At 37.8% G+C, this 23,780-nt stretch overlaps 1 protein-coding gene across 1 annotated transcript; it reads left to right on the forward strand.

The window, feature by feature from the left end:
* The first annotated feature begins 12,672 nt into the window (after window positions 1-12,672).
* Window positions 12,673-21,754, forward strand: LOC140944406 (MAM and fibronectin type III domain-containing protein 1-like). Its single transcript, XM_073393552.1, has 7 exons — window positions 12,673-12,676; window positions 15,308-15,506; window positions 16,227-16,825; window positions 18,244-18,400; window positions 19,948-20,141; window positions 20,992-21,285; window positions 21,375-21,754. Exons 1-7 carry the CDS (start codon window positions 12,673-12,675, stop codon window positions 21,752-21,754), a joined length of 1,827 nt encoding a protein of 608 aa, XP_073249653.1.
* The last annotated feature ends 2,026 nt before the right edge of the window (window positions 21,755-23,780 follow it).

Genomic DNA, 23,780 nt, shown 5'->3' on the forward strand with positions numbered 1-23,780 from the left:
TGGAGAATTGATACCATCTTCGAGTCGTTTTGAAAAACATGCAAGGAGCTGCTTCATTTCCTTAAATTAATTAAGCCCACCTTTCTATTAAGGGCCCTGTTCTCAAACGTACTACCCATGGTTGTAAAGAGCAAAGAATAATAAATAGATTTAGCCATCGCTAAAAACGAAGCTCCCGAAAATAGTTTGTTCAAACAAAATATAAAATCGTGTAATGCTAAGCAGCGAAGGCAACGTTGGAGAACAGTGAAAAACAAGGTCCAATTAGCATAAAAGCATCTTTGCACGTGCAGCACCGGGTGCAGCACACGTTTTTGTGCATATCTTTGCCAAGAACGAGAAGTCCAAAGACTACCGCAAAGCTGATTTAAAATAACGTGTATTGCTTTTTATAACAATATTTCGGCTGGCCATAACAGCCTTCTTCAGGTTTACAGATGTTACTGAACTTATGTGGCAATCACAATATTATGTAGATGGAGAATGTCGCAATAAAAGGGAGAGGCGGAAATGACGTACAACATAAAAACTGGAAAGGAAAAATACTAAGGATATGGATTACAATAATTCGTCACGGCGATTAGCCATGAAGTTCAAGAGTTATGGCCTTATCTATCAAATGCGACTCCCTGGCCTTGCGAACTGAGTTACGAACTGAGTCGCATTTGATAGATAAGGCAAAGATAGATAAAGTAGCCGAATTTGGGAAGTGAAATGTGAAAAATTTAACTTTAGAAAATCATAGGGAATTTATCAGATAAGCTTCGAAAATTGTACATGAATGGAATGATCATCTAAAATTTTTTAGCCGTCCTTAAAAGTAATAGAATTTCTAGGCAATATTTGCTTCTCCGAACAGATATTTTACAGAAAGAACGTCGGGTGCCCCTGTTATAATTTCCTGTCTATTAAATATCTCTTTGTCGCTTCCCGGGATCCACCATTACAATTAATCACAAGAGATATATTAAGTTCGCTGTAATAGTTAACAAATCTTATTGGCTTACTAGCAGATGCATAATGACCGATGAATAATTTCAGCGCCTTTAACCTTTCATACCAGTCACGCGATTTATGGAGGCAAAGAACATTCAATATTAATAATGAAACTTTTCATCAGTGATGTGTTGTTATGTTACATGAAAGGTAGGACTAATTGATTTATTGATTGATATTATTTCCTCTAACCGTAAATCCTCACTTTTTTTTCTATCTCTTCGGCAGTCACCCTATTTTTCGATACAACGTCCGCTATTTTAATTCCCCAATCGCCTTTATCATTTAAACGATATTCCAAAGTTTGCCCTGCTTAATTAAGTTACAGATAATTTTATAATAACGTTTTGTAAATAAACTGAAGCTTTAAAATCTGAAACTTCTGGATATTCCTTTGTGTCTTACGGGTTTTCACAAAAACAACATAAACCCGCAATTAATTTGCAAATCAGAAACCGGACGTTACTAGGATGAACAGGGAGTCCAGTTGCAATACCCTATTGACTGCTCTTGGAATTTCTGGACATTCAGTGTTGTTTTAAACACCTTCCACAAAAGTTTGTTTCCACATTATTTAGATGTGCATTTAGCATTTATTTAGTAAGTTTAATTAGGCAGCCTAAGTCTTCACTGATTTAGACTTCGAAGCATTGCATTTCTTTCCCACGAAGGAATGCTCTACCCGAAGCGATTCGAGTGTGAATAAAACTTGAAAGCAGTTTCAGTATATTACACTCAGTTTATTTCCACTGTCTATATAGAGAGAATTACTAGATATGCCCTCAGTTTGTTTGTAGAAGTCTTAGGCGGGGTTAGTCATTCGCGCTCTTCCGTGATAGACGCCAAGTATTCTGAATATTGACGGGTAAGCATATTCTGTGATGGTTATGGTTTATGCGCATAGTTCAGTCTCAACTTACGCGTATTCTGTACATTTTTCTACCTTACCCACTTAACCTACTTTATTGAAGCGTCAGTGTATATTTACCTCGAATGAAATAACCTGAGCGACACTGTTGTTTTAACGTTTCGTTTTGGAGCATTTCAAATTAACCGAGCTTCGCGAATAATAAAAGGTCTAGTCTTTTGCATTGAAAAAAGCATAGCGACACCTCTCTATTATTTTTAAGACTTTTAGAGTAATAAATTGTTCCGACCCAAAAGATACGACTTAATTCTCTAAACGTATTTAAATGGTCATCTTCGGGGTAATGTTGGCTTTTCTTAGGGAATGGGTAGGTTTTCAGTTTCCCAGAAAGCTAACTCTGGGATCAATTTCAGTTTCTGGGGAACTGCCCGGCCAGGGTCAGACTGTAACATTGAAAACGTTAAATTATGCATTCTCTTTCGCACATCAATGAAGGCTCTTCGCAGATAAAGCAACACGGACTGACAAATTAGCACCGACGTAGAAAACCACTCAAGATTCTTGCTCAGCGCATCAGAAAAATACTTTTACCTGTTCTCGTTTACTAAAAGTATGCTGAGTTACATTTTAGGATCATTCTCGATACGCTAACCTTTTCCATTCCTGACATGGTAACTTGGCAATAACAATATCTGCAATATTGCAAATATGTGCATTGAGGTCATACACGGAAGTGCGGAAAATACTAATTCCACATAGTTATATCACGGACTGCGGGTTTTGCGATGAAATTTGTTTTTAGAACACTGAATTAAATATGTTTCTGTTTCAAAAGAAACAGAAACACGTTCAGTTCAGTTTCAGTTTCCTTTCAGTTTTTCTCAGTAATTCGGCTATTAATATTTCTTCCATTTTCTTGAATTTACACGTGCCAAAACCGCTTGTTTACCTCGTCACTGCGTCGTCGGAAATCATAAGTTGCGAATGCATATTAGTCCAATCAGTATTCCATCGTACGGAATATTACCTCAAACTTCCAAATATGGTACGGGCCTTCTGGTTATGAAGAGTTAGCCTGGGAATTTGAGCCAATTAGAAAAGGAGATGAAATAATAGAAAAAAAAATTCAAATTAATATGATCTGTCATAATACGCTTGTTTCTGCATGAGCTTTTAGTTTCATGATATAAGATTTATATTGAACCCTTTAATGTTAGGTGCTGCATATAATATTTGTAGGTCTACATCTATGTTGTTTCGCCGGCGTACTTATATATTTACTCTTAAAGGATAAAAGATGAACAAATTATTACCTATGATAACTGACCAGCTTCCAACATCAGTGGCTTCAGATCTCAGTTGGTTAGAGCATCCAACAGGTATCGCGAGGTCACGGACCGACAAGATGACAAATGCCCGGAGGGGAGATGGGAAAGCTTGGAATTGACTGAGCCATAAGCGCCAAAAGCCATGCAAGAGAGAAACGTGTGCTCGCAGGGTAAAGGCTGAGGCTGATAACCCTTACCGACAACTTGATTATTCTGGATATCAAAAAAATTCGAATCTAATAGCGGAGCTGCTTGCGCGCGCGAAGCGCACGCGAGCGGAGCACCATAACTAAGAGAAACTATCCATCCGAGAATTTTGGTTATGACGTCAGCGTACGTCCGTCCGTACGGACTTTCCGGGTAGTGGAAAGAAGTCCGCAACGACTCTTGGGGTAGGGGAAAGTAGAGATTTTTTTGGCGGGAAATCGCATGGCGCAACGTCGCGCAATTATATCGCGCAACTGGTTTTGAAAAAAGAAATTTCAAAGCAACTCAGCAAAAAGATTTTTCGACAGAGCCTTTATAACTTTTTATTACAACTTACGAAAGCTATTATGTCAACAAACAACAGCAGAGAGATTTTAGCGTGTAGATGACAGGTTTTAAGCAGAGAGCAAAGAGAAGGTGAACGGCAGAGAGCAAGAGTCAACTCCTGTAGAACAAGCGAAGACGATTGCCAAAGAGAGCGCGTTAGAAGTAGAAGAAGAAGACAACATTTTTGGCGAAGAAAGTCGGCAAGTAGAAAGAGTCAGAGCGAGAAGAAGGAGAGAAAATTATAGTGAAAAACGCCGGCAAGCAGAACGAGACAGAGCTAGAATGAACAGACAAAGGCAACGCGAAAGAGAAATACAAAGGCAAAGAGAACGGCAGCAACATAATGACATGATGACAGAAAGTGTTGTGTTAATGTCACTATGGCCTCGCGTTATTAATATTTTGATTTCAAACTGATCTCGGACGCGAAAATTCAGCCAGTCATTTAAAAATACAAGCAGGGAAGACAGAGGCTTTTCACTTTTCTCACCATAGTCACGCGTTGATCACGCTTTACGACCGTCCAATTTTCATGCTCTGATTGGTCAAAATTTGACAGGTGAGTTCATGCAGAAAATTTATACAGCATCTTAAACCTTGTTTACTTTGACAGCTGAAGCTGACAGAGTATTTTGTCAACTTGTGATGTTTTTTACTGTCTTTTCCCACTGGATGCTTAAAATGAAATACAGCTGCTATCAACAGTTTTCTTTGATTCATGGCTGGTTTGTTTATTGAATTTTTGGTTGGGAAATGCGCCGGTTGTCAAAGTTGGAAATCCGATTTCGGATGCATCGTTTTCGTTTTTCACCTTGCTGGATGCGGGGTTGAAAAGTCCCTCAAGCGATTCTGGCCTTACTTGATAGCTTTCAAGAGCTGCATCTCGAATGGTAAGCCTGAGTAATTATTGTATACAGTGTATGTTTGTTTTTTTATATCTAATTTCATGAAGTCGAGCGCAGTTTATGAGGCTAATTTATGCACGTTTGTATTAAGATCTGAGACAATGATCTGATCTAGTATATATAAGCTTACAGAGCTTTAAAAAGCCTTTAGTCGATATTTTCCCTCCGCATGTAGAATGAAAAAACGTTCCGAAGAGTATTTAGTTATAATTTTGACTGTAGAAAGAAAGCTTTGAGCGATTTTCTTGCCTCGAGTTCATCTCTGAAAACCGTAAACACCAGGAAGCCGGCTAAAAGCTTTAGGCTTAAGCGTAAAGGCTCAGGATTTTTAGAGACGCTTTAATACTTGTAGTCGTGAATGAAAATTGTTGTCTCTGTAAATGTTTCACCGAATTACATTTCTTTTATTGATTGTTAGTAGTCTCTTGCAATTGCTTTGCTGTTTGTTTTCAGTCGTTCACAGACAACGCTTGCAGGAGTACTCAAAACGCGCGCGTTTGTACATCGTTATAAAGCCATTAAATAAAAAAAAATAAACAATAAATTCTTTATTATGTTGAAGCGTAACTCTTTTAATGTTCACTGAAAATTTGGCGCTTGTCAAAAGTGACAACCGGCTGGCCGTATAGGTGATTTTGGAAATTTTTTGAACGGTTTTGCTAAAAGCCCACGCGTGCTTCGTACGGTTCTGAATATTGAATGAGTGCAATTTGTCTTGAAAAATTGTGAAATACTGCATTTTGTCTGAGGTCTGTATGATAAAAACAGCGCCTCATATTACTGTTTCACCTCAGATGTGATGCATAAAAAGTATGAAATGTTGGTTTACACACTCCCAGAATTGTTGGCAAGATTTTTTTAAGTAGACTTGTCGAACGCAAAAAATTCGGCCTGATTTGTTTTTTCCATGAATTCGTTTTCCAGGCCTAATCTACTGTGATCAAGAGCTATTATGGCTCTTAAATGTGATCGACGATGATTGCTATTTTTTGGGTGTATATATACCGGCTATCAATTCGAAGAAAGATTTTTTTTCACTCTAAAATCACTTAGCCTTAGCTTTCCCTAAAAAGTCACATACACCTAGTTGCAATAAGGTTGTCATAGAAAAAAGCAAAAAGCAAAAAGCAAAAAGTTAAATAGGAATTAATTAGCATGTAGTTATCATAGCTTGCAACATTCACAACACACACGCTTACAGCTGAATACTAATCAGGTAACACAAGAGAAATCATTTGCATCAGTTTCTTACTGTCATTCTTATGCAATTCAAGGCTGAATCATCAAGCGAATTTCAAACGTGCTCGAAAATTACAAAGCACATCGGATAACTACCAAAGAAATAATGGCCCCATTTTTTTTCAATAAATATAGCCTGACGTAAATTCCAGGAACTCAACGCGTGTTTTAGATTAGTGCTAAATAGAAAAGCCAGGCTGCGTTATGGTTTGCAGTGCACAACACCATCTGATCACAATTTTCAAGCAACAAATCAGGGGCGTAGGCAGGACTTTTCATCGCAGAGAGGGTAAGGGGGTCCTCCACCAGTTCCTCACCTGAGCCACAAACCAAGCTTCGTTTGTCAGGACATAATAGATTGGCTACTGAACGTGCGACAACTGAGACATAACATTGCTCGCGCCAATTTACCTTTTCCTTTCTCGAATTGTGCGACTTCTTTTGATGGAGAATGTTGGCTCTAAAATGACTATGGCGCCTGTCTATCTTACAGCGCGGAATTACAGAATTATCTCTTGCTATTGTGAATGAATTCTTAAATAATTGTTAAATACTGAATTAAAATACGCAAATGTAAATCACAAAGCTAATTTATTCCTATTTGGCTTTTTTGCTTTTTGTTTTTTTCTATGACAACGTTATTGCAATTAGGTGTATGTGCCATTAAGACCCTGTTTACATGGAGTGGGGGACCCCGGTCTAGTGGGGTAAGTTTCTTTTGTTTTGTGTCTCCCAGAGCGTGAAAACAAAAGAAACTTACCCCACTAGACCGGGGTCCCCCACTCCATGTAAACAGGCCCTAAGTTAACTGATTTGTGGATTACAAGTTTATTGTTTGATTTAAATTATAAATTCATCAATGGGAGCTTCGCTTTTAGTCTTGGCTAAATCTATATATTAGCTATTTTATTATACACTGAACGAAAACAAAAATGGTCACGACACTAAGTGGAACTGACAACTGCCAACGAGACAACCGAGCTAAGAAGCGAGGTTGCCTCGGCGACAGATTTATAATCCCGCAATTGTGTTTAAAGCAGCAGCTGATCAAGGAATAGGGTGTTACGCTCAAATTTTTGTCAGAACCAGCTTATTCTTTGCAGTTCGATTTACAATAAGGTCGCGTGTTCGCTTCTCGACTCAGAACCAGGGTTTTCCGTGTTCTCTTTTGCTTTGTAAATTGAATTTTAAGCGGTAGTTGATCAAGGCCTACGGTTTTATTCTCAAAACTTATATCAGAACCAGCGTGTTCTTTGCAGATCGATTTACATTGAGCCAGTCCTCAACGTATTTGCGGACCTTTTTTAGAATATATTCATGTCTTTATATTTTGTCAACCAGCATGCTTTTTTGATTTACATTGAGACAGCCCAAAACTCTCATGAGGAAGGAACGAATTTGCGAACCTTTTGTTTTGAAGACTTTCATTATGCCTTTCAAGAGAATCTTTAACCAGTGACACTCGCTCATTAGATCTTTGTATTTTATTTGAGTTTATATTTTTATACCTCTGATACATTCCGCCCCATTCTTGCGCTTTTCACATATTTTACTTCACACCAACTTTTTCTTATGTACATTACCACGCGAAATATTTTTCTTATCCCCGATGACGCTGTTGCTCGGAACTTAATTATTATTTTTAATTTCAGCAGTCAAAGGCCTCATTTGAACTATATTTTTCTTTCTGACGTTTATAGTTTTGATACAACGGAATTTTCCATGAAACATAAGTGCTAACTTGCTCATATTTACCAACAAAGCTTCAAGCTATGTTGTTATTGTTTGATAAAAGTGAAATCCTAGAGTGTGCCAAAGTTGTTGTTTTGAAATTGGGTGCCATCCTTTTCTATAGCAGAATCCATCGGGCTTGCGTGATTAGCGCGCGAAAAGCAAAACATCTTGACGCCACAACCATGTTTACATACTCTCATGCAAACACTCCTCTCGGCCAATCAGAGCGCGCGTACTATCTTAGTTATTTTATAAAAAGGTATGTAACCTTATGTCGCGCATGCGATGGTCATGTGATGTCTATAGGTTGTAGAATCGAAGCGCAGTTGAAAAAATGTAAGTAAGACCACACCAAGGAAAGCAAGCGTTTTTTGATTTGGGTACAGAGAGACCCACCAAAGTAAAATACATGCAACAGTACTTCAGTTTTTAATACAGCAACAGAAAAATCCTTGTAGTTTTAGGCAACAAGATAAGCTTAGGTGAAACCTTCTTCTGTACGTTTAAAAATCGAGTTTAAGAAGGCAAACGTGACGTAATTGCGTCCTACTGCGTATCTCGCGCTTGGCGCTCGCGCCTCTAAACCGGCAACCCTAAGCACCTTAATGACGCCTGTTGCGCAGGCTATGGTTGAGTTGTAAGGGCAATTATTTTGAAAAAAAGAAATAACTTCATGACAACCATAAGAAAATAAAAAATTCCAAAGAAAAATATCCTGTTCTTCACGACAAATGGTTAAAAAGAGAACAACATACTATTAATAAGTTGTTTATTCAATAGTCCAGTTTAAACCCTGCTTGCGGCAATTTTAGGAAAATGTGTAAATACTGTTCACATTTGTGATTTTCTTTCATTTCTTGGCAAGAAAATTGTAAACTATATTTTATGCTTTTTTTCTACAGGGCCAAAGAGCCTCTCAAACGTAACCATGGCAGGTAACGCCGGCTGTCAAATTTGAGGTCCTACAGCCGCGAAACATCACCAAAAAAGTGTAATCTGAGTCACTATGTTCGAAGATATGAATAAATTTGCTAACAGAGCTCTTACAATTTATACGATAAAAAGCTTAGCTAAGCTTTAAAAGCAAGAAATACCTCAGTGTCAAAACTGATACTGAAATGAAAGTCAAAGAAAGATAGCCGTTCGGGATTTACCCTGCTATGCTAAAATTTACTACACAGACGTGAGCATTGAAATGCAACGGCACACTTGGACGTTACCTTTTTTAAAAACAACAGTTAAAGGGACGGACGCGAAGTACGTCAATTACCCTGCGAGCAGAGGCCCTTCGATCTCGAAGGGCCTCTGCTCGCAGGGTATACGTCAATATACGGGTAGTACAAACGTAAAATCTTCCTACCTTTTCCGATCCTAACAGATACCTGTGCAGTTGCTAAACGCCTTCCAAATGACCATAGATCGAGGAGGTTTCCCGTCCCGGTGAGCACATAACAAAAGAGAACTTGGTTCCAACGGAAATATTCCAGAGCGCGCAAACCTAGAAAATATTGCAAACGAGCATGTACTGAATGAAATCAGTTCTGAGTTCACTCCGCTAAAAGACCAGAGTGTATTATTTATTGGAGAGGTTTTTGTATTCAATCGTCTCAAAATTTGATGGCATTAATGTGCCTTAGCGAATGTTCTTAATACGGTAACCTGACAAAGAAACTTTGCTTACCTTTTGCCCGCCTTAACATCAGGTTTAAAGTAGGACGTAGACCGGTAGCTGATATGTAAACAGGCATATTAAAACACGAACACACAAAAGTGTTTTCTATAAAGGATCGACAGCGAAACGACTATAAAAGACAAAGCGGTGAGCGGTGCTTGACTCAACTGTGTCATTTTCTCACTACGTGTATCTTTTACAAGGTATTCACAGCAGGACGTTTTGCTTACACACCCAAACAAATTTCCGTTTTTACAGGCAAAAGGTGTAATTTCTACAGCTCGCGTGTGGTAATTTTCACGCGCACTTACTTGCTTCGCTCGCTCTAATATCCATATAAAAAATTTCAGTGCGATTGCCAGGAGAAAAAAATATACCTTTTTATCCAGCCAGAACCGGCATGAATTTTTCATATTTTCAGCTAGCGAGGCGCTCATTCAGATTTCCCAGCTAGCTAATTCTGCAAATTCTGCCTGAAGAGCGGGTATTTTGTCGAGCGGCTCCGTTGGCTACTGCTGGTTGATGCCCTGCAGCGTAGGCAAACGAGAAAAGCAAAAAACTAAAATGAATGCTTAGTCGGAGGCGTATACAGATTAAACCACTGCCATCATTGTCCGCGAAGATAACAGGCCAAGACAGTCACTTAGGTGTATGCGAGTAGACTCAGCTAGTCATTCACTTAATATATAATTGAACTAACACAAGCGGAGTCAAAAGTGCCGCCAAGTTGATATCGACACCTAAGGGCACCCAACAAGTGATATGCTAGCCGTGTGATCAATCATACACTGTATATCACCTGTCCTAGTGCGCATCTAAACTGATCTAAAATTGTAGGCATTTCTCGGTTTTGCTTGATGATCGATGTTCTCTACTACCACCATCGAGCCCAAACAGGGCAGAAATATGCATGACTCTTAAAATGGCATTTACCATACTGTGAGTGGTTGTGCATGTGGTGTAGGAGAGAGTCTTTGTGTAATATAGCGTGAAACAGAGTTTGTCTAATGGTCGTGGGTCGTGGGTCATGGGTACAAGTCGTGGGTCGTGGGTGTGGGTGTGGGTAAAAGTCGTGGGTATGGGTAATGATTATTTAATTTTTAATTATTATTAATAATTAACAATGTTACTAATTTTTGTTAAATATTAATAATTTACAATATTTCAAGTTTTTGATTTTTTTAACTACTCGATAACTAATAACAGAAAAAAAAAAAAACACACACATGACACAATGTATGAAAATGGGTGAAGTTGGGTAAAGGCAGGAACCCAAAGGAGCTATTTTCAGGACTTGTGTAATCTCTTGATAATATTTTGAGAAAATTTGGTTTGGTCAAAGGCTTGAACAACACGCACACAAGTTAACTTAATGCTAAAAAGAGCAAATCGCAAAATTTAGGAAGCCGGGATCAGTTCCATGTAAGAGTAGTCAATCATTATTTATCTGAATAAGCAATACGATGCTTGTCTTTGAATTGATCCCAATTAGTAGACACAAAAGAAAAGCAACGAGTTTGGGGCAAAAACAATTTATTCAAAACTACAGGCTATAAAATAAAAACCGGGGAGGGTGGGGAGGGTAAAACAAGCGAGAAGAGGCCGCAAATTTCCTTTGAGACGACGACTGATGAGGTTCGTGTGGAGAACCGAAACCATGGTCTTGCCTGATCACAAAGTGGCAATAACAAAACAGTTTAAAGACTGTTAAGCTTATTCAAAGCTATTAGCAAGGGAGGAACTACGCACTCCAGTCAAAAGACTCACGCTATCTTTAGAAAAACACGAAGCTGGAGTTTACTGAGTCACAATTCAATTCTCCATAGTAGGTTAATGTAGCTTCAGTTTAAGCTGCACTTCATTCTTATCGAGTAGCTAAAAAAATCAAAAACTTGTAGTATTGTAACAAAAATTAGTAACATTGTTAATTATTAATAATTATTTTAAAATAATTTTTAATCATTACCCACACCCACACCCACACCTACGACCCTCGACTTGTACCCACGACCCACGACCAACGACCATTAGGCAAAAACACAGCTCTGTTATATTAAGTGAAGTAAAAAACGGCAAGCCAATAAATTTTTGCTGTGTTCGAAGCTGCAATACGTTTGCGTGCAAATATGTGAATTAAAATCTACCACAATTATTAAAATAGGCCCCTGGGTAGATGGAAATCTTACGGATGGCTAGTTAAACTTCCGCAACTTAAGTTGCATCTTGAAAAAGTGCTGAATTCTCAGGTTTGACGCACTCCGTATGATTATAAATGCATTTCAAGGGTCTCCTTTTTTGTCTCCAAGGCCTTCTTAGACATATGGCCCTTGACCTAAGAGCTTGCCTACATCTACATTTGTAAAGTTTCTAAACTATAATTTTTATAGAACAAATTGACTATCTTTATCATGTAAAGGATCAGTGCCGATTCGATTAACTTTATTCCTCAAACCATTTTCAATTTACTTATTTTTATTACACCGCAATTTAGTTTTCTTTATAAACTACCTCTTTAATCAATAACTATCGATCGACTCGAAACTTTATCTACTGCTGGTGACAACAGAACGTCAAATTAAGACCTTCTGGCCTGAAATCTTCAACCTCTACTCTCTTTATTCAACCTTTATTCAAAAATTTGTAGTCCTGCCATCATCTTCATAGTTAATATCCGTAACTTCTTGGACAGATATTACTTTAAGCGCTGTAAATACTGGTTTTTCGAGCCGTGTTATTCAGATAAAAATACGGCATGAACATTAAAATTAATCATTCGGATTGATACGATTTGCAAGTTATAGAGGGTTGTGGCAAAGACTGATAAACAACAAATAAAGTAGCGTCAAAAGATTATGTTTAACAGCTATTTCTTTCTTTATTTGCTTCAGTTTTAGTTTTTGCTTTGCTTCAACTGGGCAACGCGCAAAACAGTAAGTCTCTGTGAAATTTTATTTGTGTTATTATTATTATTATCATCATTATTATTATTATGATTGTTAGCAAGTTTTTGCTCGAAAGACCGGTGAAACAACCGGTTTTGGATAGTCTTTTTAACTATTTAATTAAGAGGGTGCTAATGGGGTACCCAGTTCTCAGTTAACTACTAATTTTTCGGCCAAAAATCAGTTAACTACTATTTTTTTGGCCAATTCTCAGTTAACTACTAATTCTAGTTACCTATCAGCTTTCACTTTCCTACAGCGCATATTATTCCGTCATAACCCAAATTTTCTTTACTTCAGCAGGTCAATCAATTTTGGGGGTAGGCCCTACTAAATTCAGGTTTAAACTTACATGAATTCACATAAACTCCGCCACTATAGTACTATTTATAATTATAATTAACCAAAAATATAGAAATTAAAAGAACATAATTATCTTACCGAAGTAATCAAAATGGGTAAGCGATAGCTATTAAGACTCCTATTAACCAATTTTTGCTGTATTTTAGATTGAGTCGTATAACCATCAACGTACGACGCACCGGTCATGATCTCGTACTGATCTTCCCGACCTGGTCATGCATATGTCCTGCTACAAACAACTTCAAATTCACCTTCTTCGTCACTTTCAGTTCATTATCTGAATCAGTCTCGTACTTAACTGGTTGCTGTATATCCTGTATGTTGTTGTTGCCTAAGTTTCGATCCATTTTCAATCCTTGCAATCCATTGCAACAGACAGACGATGGGAAACAATATCAATGTTAAAATATCGTCTTAAATAACAAAACTGGACCAATATTTTTGGCATTCAATTAATTTATTAAAAAAAAAAAAAAAAAGGTTTTAGCTTTTTAAAAAGATAGCAAATAGCATGACATAGTCCCATTAATCTGGGCCCAGTTGTTCGAAGGCCGATTAGCGCTTAACCCGGGGTTAAATTTAACCCGGGTTTCTTTTTCTGGCGTTCAAAAGCATTTTCTCGGGTAATTTTCTCTGTTTTTCTCCAATCATCAACTTGTAGACACAAAGAATCAAAACTGAAATGCTTTTTAAGCTTTCAAATCTGAATTCAAATCTCGTACTAACCCTGGCCGTTATTATCTTTACCCAGCTTTGAACAACTCGGCCCTGGTGGTTAAGACTGCGCTTTATCTTGAGTTGATTCGCGTCTTATAGTTCGCTGTCAAACAGGTCGAAAGTTCTCTATCCAGTCCCTCATTAAAACTTCATCTTCTTTTCTCACTGTTTGCACCGATGGCAGAGACAGTTTAGACTGCTGACAAAGCCATGAAAGTATTTGATACGGGACAATTCGACTCTTGTGAGTGTACCCCACTTCGAATTCCTAGTTCTTTTAAGAGATTCTTTCACTGTGGTTCCAAAGTGTTGGGCGTAGTTCAAAGCACTAAATGTTTTGTGTTGAAGTGACAAATCGCGGTTTTCCACCTGCGTTGTCAGAAGTTTTTTGTACCTCGATACAGACTTCGTCGACATCCTCTTTCGCGTCCCTCAATGTTACCTTTACAAACATTGTTTCTCGTAAGTAAAAATTCCATGTACTTAAAAAAAAAACGCTGTTTTCTTTGAGCCATCGGAACTTTTATTTGGCCAGATCCAATGCCGGCTAAGAGTCACAGCATTTTTCTTTGGTTAGAAATGTTTAACTTGGCGACGATCTTTGAGTTGTCTACAACCAGCTCTATGACTGACGCTTTCTGTTTGCCGGGTACTGCTCTGGTGCCTTTTTGCATATACTAATATCAGTTAATGTACCACCAGGTTATCAGTGGGACTAACCTGAGATCAGGCTCTATTTTCGTTTCGCTTTGAAAGTTACATTCCTGCGAGCAAGGCGAAACGAAAAGAGAGCCTGATACAAACTTTCTACGAAACGTCTGCCGCCCACATTTGCCGAATCAGCCAACCAAAATTACTCCCGTTGCTTGTTTTTCTAGTATGCAAAGTTTTCACGCGTGGGAAAAATGCAGACTGGCTGACTTAAAAAATAGCTTTTATCTGTAAAAATTTTCCGCCAGCTAAAAATAAAACAGTGAGCACAATCACATTTAACTTCTTGCGAGATTAAGGAAGATCTCGAAGGTTACTTCTGTTGGCGTAGAAGGTAAAAAGTTTTCGAAAAGACTGCGACACGATGTTCTACTAGTTTTATTATTTTGGCTAGGCGCGCTTGAATTTAAAATACTGAAATTTCTATTTTTTTTATTGCCTTAATATTTTCCTCTGCAATTTTCCCCGATTTTCAGTACATAGATCTTTAAGAACAAAAGCAAACAGCCAACGAACGAGGACACCAGTTTTCCTGGTTTATATTTTACAAAAAGCGAAGGCAAACAACCAGTCTGTTACCTTAAGCCACCAGCTTTTATAACAATGCCTACAAAAATTCCTTGAACAGCGATGCGATATTTTTCGTCTAATACTTCACAGTTGGCGATTGAGGTTTCTTTCGCAGTGAGCCTCCGGTTGCGTACCCCGTTCAGAGAAGTCATTCCCAGCTAAACTTTCAGATGAAACCAGTTTTTAGATGGACAGTATTTTGATTTGCACTCGTTTGTTGGTAAATCAACAGGCACCTTGTTAGCGGTCAACAACTTGCAGAGGAATTCAACTCCGCGATACACTCACATTAATTCCGTAAATAAAGCTAATTCTGAGAAGATATGAACAACCATATGAATTTTCTGAATTTCCATGGCACATATTAAGGCATATTTTCCTACCATAAGACCATAAACAATAAAAAAGACAGCAAAATCGATCCTTCTCTCCGCCGACGACGGCTCATTAACGAAAACAACCACGCGAGGAATAAGCGCTTTCAACTTCAGGCGTTTTCGACAGCCAATCAGATCTTGTGGCATTGTTCTAACAACCGATCAGCGTTACGGCCAAAATCTGGCCGTAACGGGCACAAACGTGAGAGAGTTTGTATCAGGCCCAATTCTAGCTAAATTCATTTATTTTTTATATCTATTTTCCCCAATTAGCCTCATTAGCTAAATACTCTTGACACGTAAGTAAACTTTATGTATGCAACTATTTATTATTTTTTCTATTTCATATAGTATTTTGTGGGTCTCGACCAAGCGCTAGTAGTCGAATTGTTGGTGGTTCAGTTACAAGAGTTAATAGCTGGCCGTGGCAGGTGATGTTGATCCGAACTTCTGGAATCCAGTTTTGCGGCGGATCGTTAGTAGACCCTTACTGGGTGGTGACCGCTGCACATTGTGTCAACGGAGAATCGCCGTCTTCTATCAAAGTGAAGTAAGTTAGGCTTGACATATTTCAAAACTAGAAATAATACTCCACTTTAGGAACTCCGTGGAGAATAGGTACAAGCTTTGGGCAAAGTTGGGCAAAGTGATTTCTGGGGTTGTTTGCGTAGACAAGCTTTATTTACCATTGGTCGTGGTATTCAAGGCAATCATCAGCCAGTCATCAAGCAACGGTCGTCTCCCCCACTCCCTTTCCACAAATGATCCTAGAAATCGTTGCACTGGAAGCTTGTACCCACTTCTTCTGATAGCTTCTGGAGTGAATTGCTGCTTACCTTGATTATTTTGTTGACCCTATGTTCACGATTCTAATTATTGGGTCTCCCTATCCTTACAGAATGCAGTAGTAGGCTGGGATTTCTGATTCTGTACATGCAATTTGTGGGATTGTGGCGCGTTAATGTCTTGTTTTAATTAATCTGCGATCAGGCGTCAAAAACATAATTGTAATAATTATAATAATTAAATTAATTAATTAATCATCAACAACGATCACATTTTTCCTGTATTAAAGGATAGTCATTATTAAGGATCGTTTGCATTTAATCATACTTGTCCTTGTTGCTGTCATCGTCATCATCATCATCATCGTCGTCGTCGTCTTCGTTATCATCATCATTAGCGCCATTGTCGTCGTTTATTATAGTTGCTATACTTTTCTAACTATTAATTTTGAATTGTATGTACTTTGTCTCATTTATTTTTCAAGGTTGGGAGCTCACTTCAGAACAACCAGCAGTGTTGGAACAGAACAGGAAATCGGGGTTGTACACATCATCAGTCATGAAAATTATCATGTCCCGTTGAGCTATAGCAACGACATCGCCCTGATTAAGCTCTTACAACCTGCAAATCTTGGAGTAGGCATCGGGCTTGTCTGCCTGCCTGATATGCGCCATGCTCTCCCTTTTGACAATTTAAACAAAAAGTGCTGGATAACAGGCTGGGGTACACTGTCGTCAGGTGGGTTCCAGCCAAATACACTCATGGAAGCTGAGATACCACTGGTCTCCAAGCAACGTTGTCTGAATTCCTACCCTGGAAAGATTGATGATTCGATGCTATGTGCTGGCCTGGATGCAGGAGGAGTTGACACTTGTCAAGGCGACAGTGGTGGTCCATTGGTGTGTGAGTTCAACGGTACATGGTTTCTTGAGGGTGTGACAAGTTGGGGTCACGGATGTGCGTATGCTTCAAAGTATGGAGTATATGCTAAGGTTAGAGAACTGAAAGCATGGATAACCAACCATATTTATCAAGCAATACCGCCTGCTGTTTCGCCACAGAACCAATCGGTGTCCGCGTTAGGTAAGTATTTCAAACAGCTGTTACATAACCCTTTATTGGAAATTAAAAGTCCCCTTTGTGTAATCATCTAGCCAACGTTTTTTTACTGGCAAAAAATCAATTACTCTAGCAAAACATGCAACCGTAGCATTGTCAGTGCTACTGCTTTTATAAACGCTGGGGATTTCTTTATCAAAAATATAATTTACTAATGATGTTTGGGAGAAAATGAATTAGTATATATAATGATAATGATTTGTAGTGATATTTGGCATAAATACCACGAGTGACATTTCGAAATTGTTATACGTAATTTTGTTACACGAAAATTTGACACAATTTTAAAATATCGTGAGTGTTATTTATTCCAAATATCACGTACTGATCATGCTATTATGTGTTTATACTACTGCCCGCAAAATGTTTGTAATTTTCACATGTAGGTATTTCAAATTAAGCTGAAATACCACTGCTCTAAGCCAATCAAATTGCAGAAATTTCACAAGTAGTAGTATAAATAAGTAAATGAACTAAAGAACGAACGAACGAACGAATGAAGAATGAATAAATAGATTAATTAATGTATGGGTGGACGGACAGGAACGAATGCATAAATTAATTTATTAGTTTATTTTACTTGCTTAGTGTGGTGTACATTTGACAATGGATTAGGCTCCGGATAGAACCAATCCGCTTTAGATGACTTTGATTGGACACTTTTGTCTGGTTCAGATAGCGTTCCAGGAGCAAAATATTACAATTACAATTACAAAGAAAAGATTACCAGAAGAAGACAATTGGTCTGGACATTCTGATCTGGATCGTATTCTATAAGCTTAGTCTGAGCTGCAATCCTTGAATTCAGCTGAGACGTGTCGCTTCTCCAAAAGTATCTGTCCTTATATATAATCATATATATAATATTTCGCTTCGTCTGGGCGAAGCAGAAATGGAAAAGATCCTTGCAAGCTCTACTGTTCACCGCCACTCGCGGCTTCGCCATCCGGATGTGCACCAACATGGCGTCTCCACATAAACCTCTATAAATTTGTGTAAATCATTTCTCGCTTATGAAACATTGTACTGACCTGAATCTTGGCGAATAACTTATTTATCTCGATTTATTTCCCAGATTCTGGACTATATCTATTATGCGGTTTTGATTTCTTTATTTTTTGATGACGTGACAGTGAAAACCAGCAATCAACAAGAGACATTTCCGGTTTGCGTTGCAGGTTGTGGGGGCAGCTTAAATGAATTGTTTTGTTATTTGGTCGCACATGTAATTAGCCACGGCGGTGTTTCATATGACGAACCCTTTGCGTATTTAATCATGCTTAAAGTTCATGCTTATGCTCGTTTATGCTATAGTTTTTTTTTCCTCGGGCCAATAAAATTCCTAATTTTTATTTAACTTGTTGCCATTGATTATTCCATAGGTTGTGGAGGAAGTATAAATCAATCATTTGGCCAGCTACAATTTGGCCGGAAAGGTTCTTACGGTTATCTGCTGTGCACCTGGTCAATTGGAAATGTAGGAATTGAGCAAGCAGTTGCACTTACTTCAATAGAAGAACTCTATCTGTCACATAACTCGTGAGTTAAAAGAAACAGTATCTTCAATCGGGAAATAAATAAGATTGATTTTTTTCTCTTTTTTGTTTAAACCGCGCAATTGTGTAAAATTGTAAAATATAATATCAAAGGAAAGCGATACATAACTTATTATTATTATTATTAATATTATTATTATTATTACTATTATTATTATTATTATTATTAATTATTATTAATTATATGATCAACGAAATGAGTAGAAATTACAGATGTGTGAGATTTGTAAATCTCTCCATGAGTTCCCTTGGCGTTTTCTCCGATGAATGCTCCACGTTCTTAGACATGATGAATGACATTGGCATCGACAAAAAGCAGCAGCTTTATAATTATAATCAAGAAAATGATAAATATAGCCATTAGAGCAACATATTACATCTTTTGTTGTAGAAATAGAAACTGGGATAGCCCAGACTTAATGCAATTTTGATTTCTTTTCTTTTCTTTTCTTTTCTTTTTGTTTTGTTTTTGTTTTTTTTGTTTTGTTTTGTTTTTTGTTTTTGTTTTTGTTTTTTGTTTTTAATAATCCAATCTCAAGCAGCATTTGTAAATTGCCTATACGTTGCCTAAACACAAATAAAGTTGCCATTATTATTATTATTATTATTATTATTATTATTATTATTATTATTATTATTACTATTACTATTTTTTATCGCGTTCGTCAGAACGCATTATAATCTATAACCTGTTCCCGCGGCACAAAGACAGAACCTTTCGAGTACCACGGGCGACTGCAAATTAGCCGCGCCTACTAATTTTATCAGGGGAATCTTGGCCGGGAAGCTGGACTCCTTCTGACTCGATCTGGTTTCCGTAAGTGAAGAACGCGTATCTGTAATCAACGATTATCAACGATTACCTTATGTTGTATTATCTGTGTTCAAATGTGGAAATGTTTTAAATATTGAATGGATGGACGGACGGATGGGCGTAGGGATGATTTGAATTGGTTGCAAAGATGTGGGGATAAAACGACAGTGAGAACAGATGAGTGGAAGGATGGGTTGTCGTTGAGTGCATTGCCGCGGGTTGGATAGACGTATGTGTGGGGAAAAGGTTGTATGGACGTGTCTGTGTGAAGTAGAAGAATGGTTTAATGAAAGAACAAGAATATGATGGGAGAGGATGGCTGGAGTGAGGGAAGGGTGAATTAAGATAGTGGGTGGGGCAGGGAGGTGAGGGAGAGGAGAACAAAGGAAGAAAAGAATTACTTCAGAGCCCGGGTTCTAAAAGGCAGATTAGCGCTAATCTGGTACTAAAATTTTGTTCCGTTTTTGTATTTTACCTTCCTTTGTACTGCTTAGAGTAACATTTCGTGTTATTATTACTGTGTTTCAAAGTAAACGCTCAAAAGTATTTTGTGAGCTTGAGTGGCACGTTCTTAGACAAGAAATTCTTGCTTGTAGTTTGGCTTTTAATCCTGGGTGAAACATAACCGTCTTTCGAGGAACCGGGTCAGGAGAAAAACACTATCACTTACCACTATCAATGACAAAATATGTTTCCTTTTTCTCGTTATTTTACAGTGACTACATTAAAGTAATGAATGGCAGCGGTGCAACTGTGCTTATTCGTTATGGATACTCATTGACTCCTGAAAAACCTTTCACGGAAGTTTATTTTGGAAACTCTAAGAATATCACCGTTCAAGTCTGTCTGCATGGTAGTTACAGTAATGCCAGGCTTAAATTCGGAATTGTACAGCACGGATTACAATGGGGTTAGTTTCATCCTTTTTGTTAAACTAGCTTTAATATTGCGAGCTTTTCTTTTATTTCTTGTCATGCATGTTCAACTACCTGACATAAATGTTTAACTCTAAGAAAGCACACATCTAAATTTTTGTTGGTTCTCAGGGTTTTGTTTTAGGTCACTCCCCTGAAACAGGCTTACTTTCCCTATGCGTGATAAACTGTCATTTGTTGATTGAAGTTAAGTAAGTAATAAGTTTTCAGAAAAGCAATATTAAATTGCCTCATCATCATCATAAAGAAAGGAGAAGTCGAGGATATTCGGTAAAATTTATTTTAGTTTTACATCTAACTTTTTTATTTGTCTTGGTTACCATGACAATTTTCCAAATTTATCCTCATTCATACAAATTTTCTAAACTGATCATTTTTCTAACAAAAAGTCCACAACATTTAAATAGAAGTTGGCTAAAAAAAAAAGAAAAAAAAAAACAAACAAACAACAAATGAACAGAACTAACTAAAATGTGTGTATCGAATCCTTGCTTTCAAACTAAGCCCATTACGGAGAAAACTCAAACTTTTGCATCTGCAACTAGTTTATAACAGCAACAACAACGAAATTAAACCACAACTAGAAAGCACTCCTCGTTAAGTTTCACATTTATGTCTCGATTCTAAACCAGACTCACATATTGTAAAGTTTACGTACGTGATTTTAGAAGGGGTACCTGTACAAAAATATTTGAAATTAGATATGATTAGAATCTGAGCGTTGCACATGATTGCGAAATTTAGTTTAGAATTCTCAAATTCAACCATCGCTGTAATCTATGTCATTATCATCATTAACTAATAAACTTTCTCGATTTTTTTTAGCCCAACTAGTGTCCAGTTGGAGCGTATCCATTGGTAACAAAACAGTAACCAGTATGCGCGTTTCTTGGAAAAATCTATCAGCACTGCCAGACCAAAGCATCCTTCACTATCTAGCTGTCACAAAAAGCGGCAATGGAAGTATCCTGAATGGAAATATCCTGCAAGGAAATGCCACATCTAATGTTTTCTATGGGCTGTCGCCATATATGGAATATCGACTCAATGTTCTTGGTGTAAATGATAACGGAAAGGTTTACAAGAGTTCAGAGGTCACAGAGTGGACTGTGGAATCGGGTATGTTTTTATTTCATTGGTTACCTTGCCTGCCAAATCCCGATTTATAACTTATTCATAACAGCTTTTCATGTTGTATTTCTCTCTAGTTCCTGGTCTTGCTCCAAACAATTTAACGTTCTCTGAAGTAAGAGAAACGCAGCTCAAGGTTACTTGGAATCCTCTTCCTCAGCAGTTTCACAATGGCCGATTGTTAGGCTATAGAGTTTACTTCAGGAGGAGCGCCTATTTTCCAATACCATTTAATACAAGCAGTTTAGTCATTAGTAGTCCTAACATGACATGGGCATTGATAACAGGACTAGGACCGGCTCAGCGCTATGATGTTTCTGTGGCGGCGTACACATCAAAAGGAGAAGGACCGCATTCCTCTTTTTATTATGTTACCACGGGTAAAACCGAAGGCAAAATAGTCAATTTTAATCTTGAGGTATCACCATTAACCAATAAAAAAACAATGGGTGGGTGAGTAGAGACTAAAAACGGGCGCGTGGCTGTCAGAGCAATCTATAAACCTGTTGGCCCGGGCCTACAAATTTTTGGTTTGATGACTTTACCTTTTGTTATAAGTTATGCGATTTGGGGTGAGCTTAAGAGGTCAAAGTGTCGGTGAGGAGAGTGCAGGCCTACAACTAGTCAAGAAGCTGGCTATGCCCCTGAACAGGGTGTTTTTCTGGACTCCGGGCAGGAGACGCTTTGTTCAGCGGATGAACTTTGGCGGAGTGTGGCCAACCAACGTTGCACCTTTAACAATAGTTTAGAAATAAGAACATGCCATCGTGATTTTTTTTTTCTATAATTATTTATAAGAAACAAAATCATAGAATTGTTCTTGTACTTACGGTTTATTAAATATACTTACTTAAGATGAAGAATAAGATCGTAAAAGTGCTTCCTGAACGTTTTCAGTTATTTAGCCTTCAAAGCGGACTCGAAACTGTCTTCTAATTATGTTCGTTACAGCGTGCAAGGTGGTGGTCAACCAATCATCAGGCGGTATAAATGTGACACATTATGATTACACCAGCTTGTACTGCTTCTGGTCAATCGGCAATGCCGCTATCCCCCAAGCAATTGGTCTAGTGTTAATTCAGGAGATAAAATTTGGTTATTGCAGGTATTCATTGATATTACTACTTTATTAAATCCGATGCAACTCAATGCTAAAATTCAAATCAGAATCAGAGCACTATTTCATTATGCGTTGTGGACCGTAATTATTAACTATGATTAAATTTTAGAGGGGAAAAAAAAAGAGTTCTTTACAAGAACAGCCCTTTTTTTGTTTGGTGTAGCTCTTATTATCTGTAGCAAAGGATCAAAAAGTAAGTGGAGCATTAAAACGGGATATGAAATATCATAGAATGACTCCTTTGCGTGCTCAGTGTCATGAACTACGTGCTTTCATATCTTGTAAAGAAAATGGAATTAATATCAGAAAGAAATGAAAGGTTTTATGCTTCATATGACTGAATACTGTGTCATTTCTCCAGCTGCTAGCAAGGGGTCGTTCCTGCCATCCGAAACATTATAATTATGTGTATTTCTAAGACATGGAAGCGAGGCACAAAGCCTCTCTGCTCACTGCAAAAAAAAAAAAAAAAGGATTACATTGAAACCACGCCTTCCGGTACGTCGGTAATACAGTCACCTCGTTATTACGACCACTTTTTTGCCACCTTGCCAAAAGTTCATAAAGTTCCTTGTAAAAAAAAAACCCTCGTTATTAAAACGGTCACCCGTTAATACGGCCAAATTTGTGTGGCCCATTGATGGTTGTCTTAACGGGGTCCCTTGGTAACTGACTCAATAATTACTCTCTAACGGAACATGAAGTATAAATGGAAAGGTATAAATTCTCTTAACGGGCTGTTTTGTTTTCTGTCCTTATTACCACAGTGAATATCTCAAGATTTTTGACGGCAATGGGGTTCTGAAATTTCAACGAAGCGGCTGCTGGTCCTCTGTTCGTGGATCGTTGGTAGAGGTTCCGTTCTTTGCCTCACACAACATAACTGCAAGTTTCAACTTCCGTCGCTTGAGAAGTAATATCAAGGCTGATTACCTGATACTGGGAAAAAGCATTTATGCAGGTAGATCCCAATTCTAACTTTTTATAAGGCCGTGACATAAAAATATAGCTGCGCACTTCTTAAAATGAGGAAAAGGAAGGTTAGCAGGCGGTTATCATGGAGATATTGACGTACGATTACGACAACTTCATGATTAGTTTGTCTCTTTTATCTCCATTTCTTAAAATGTGCTTGGTCACTTAAAACTTGGCCATTAGTTTCCCTTGGTTCGATTTGAAGCTTGTCGTAAGTAGGCTTAAGTTTTTTAGCACGATTCTATATCTTTTATTAGTCATTGTTATTACCAGGAAATTGTTCCCAACAGCGCGTTCTCTCATTGGTTACTTCGAGGTCGCATGACATTTAACAATGAAACTGTTTCGTGCTAAAATCTATGAGCGAGACCATCACAAAATCTATGAC

Source organism: Porites lutea, chromosome 7 (genome assembly GCF_958299795.1).
Source record: "Porites lutea chromosome 7, jaPorLute2.1, whole genome shotgun sequence".
Taxonomy (NCBI): domain Eukaryota; kingdom Metazoa; phylum Cnidaria; class Anthozoa; order Scleractinia; family Poritidae; genus Porites; species Porites lutea.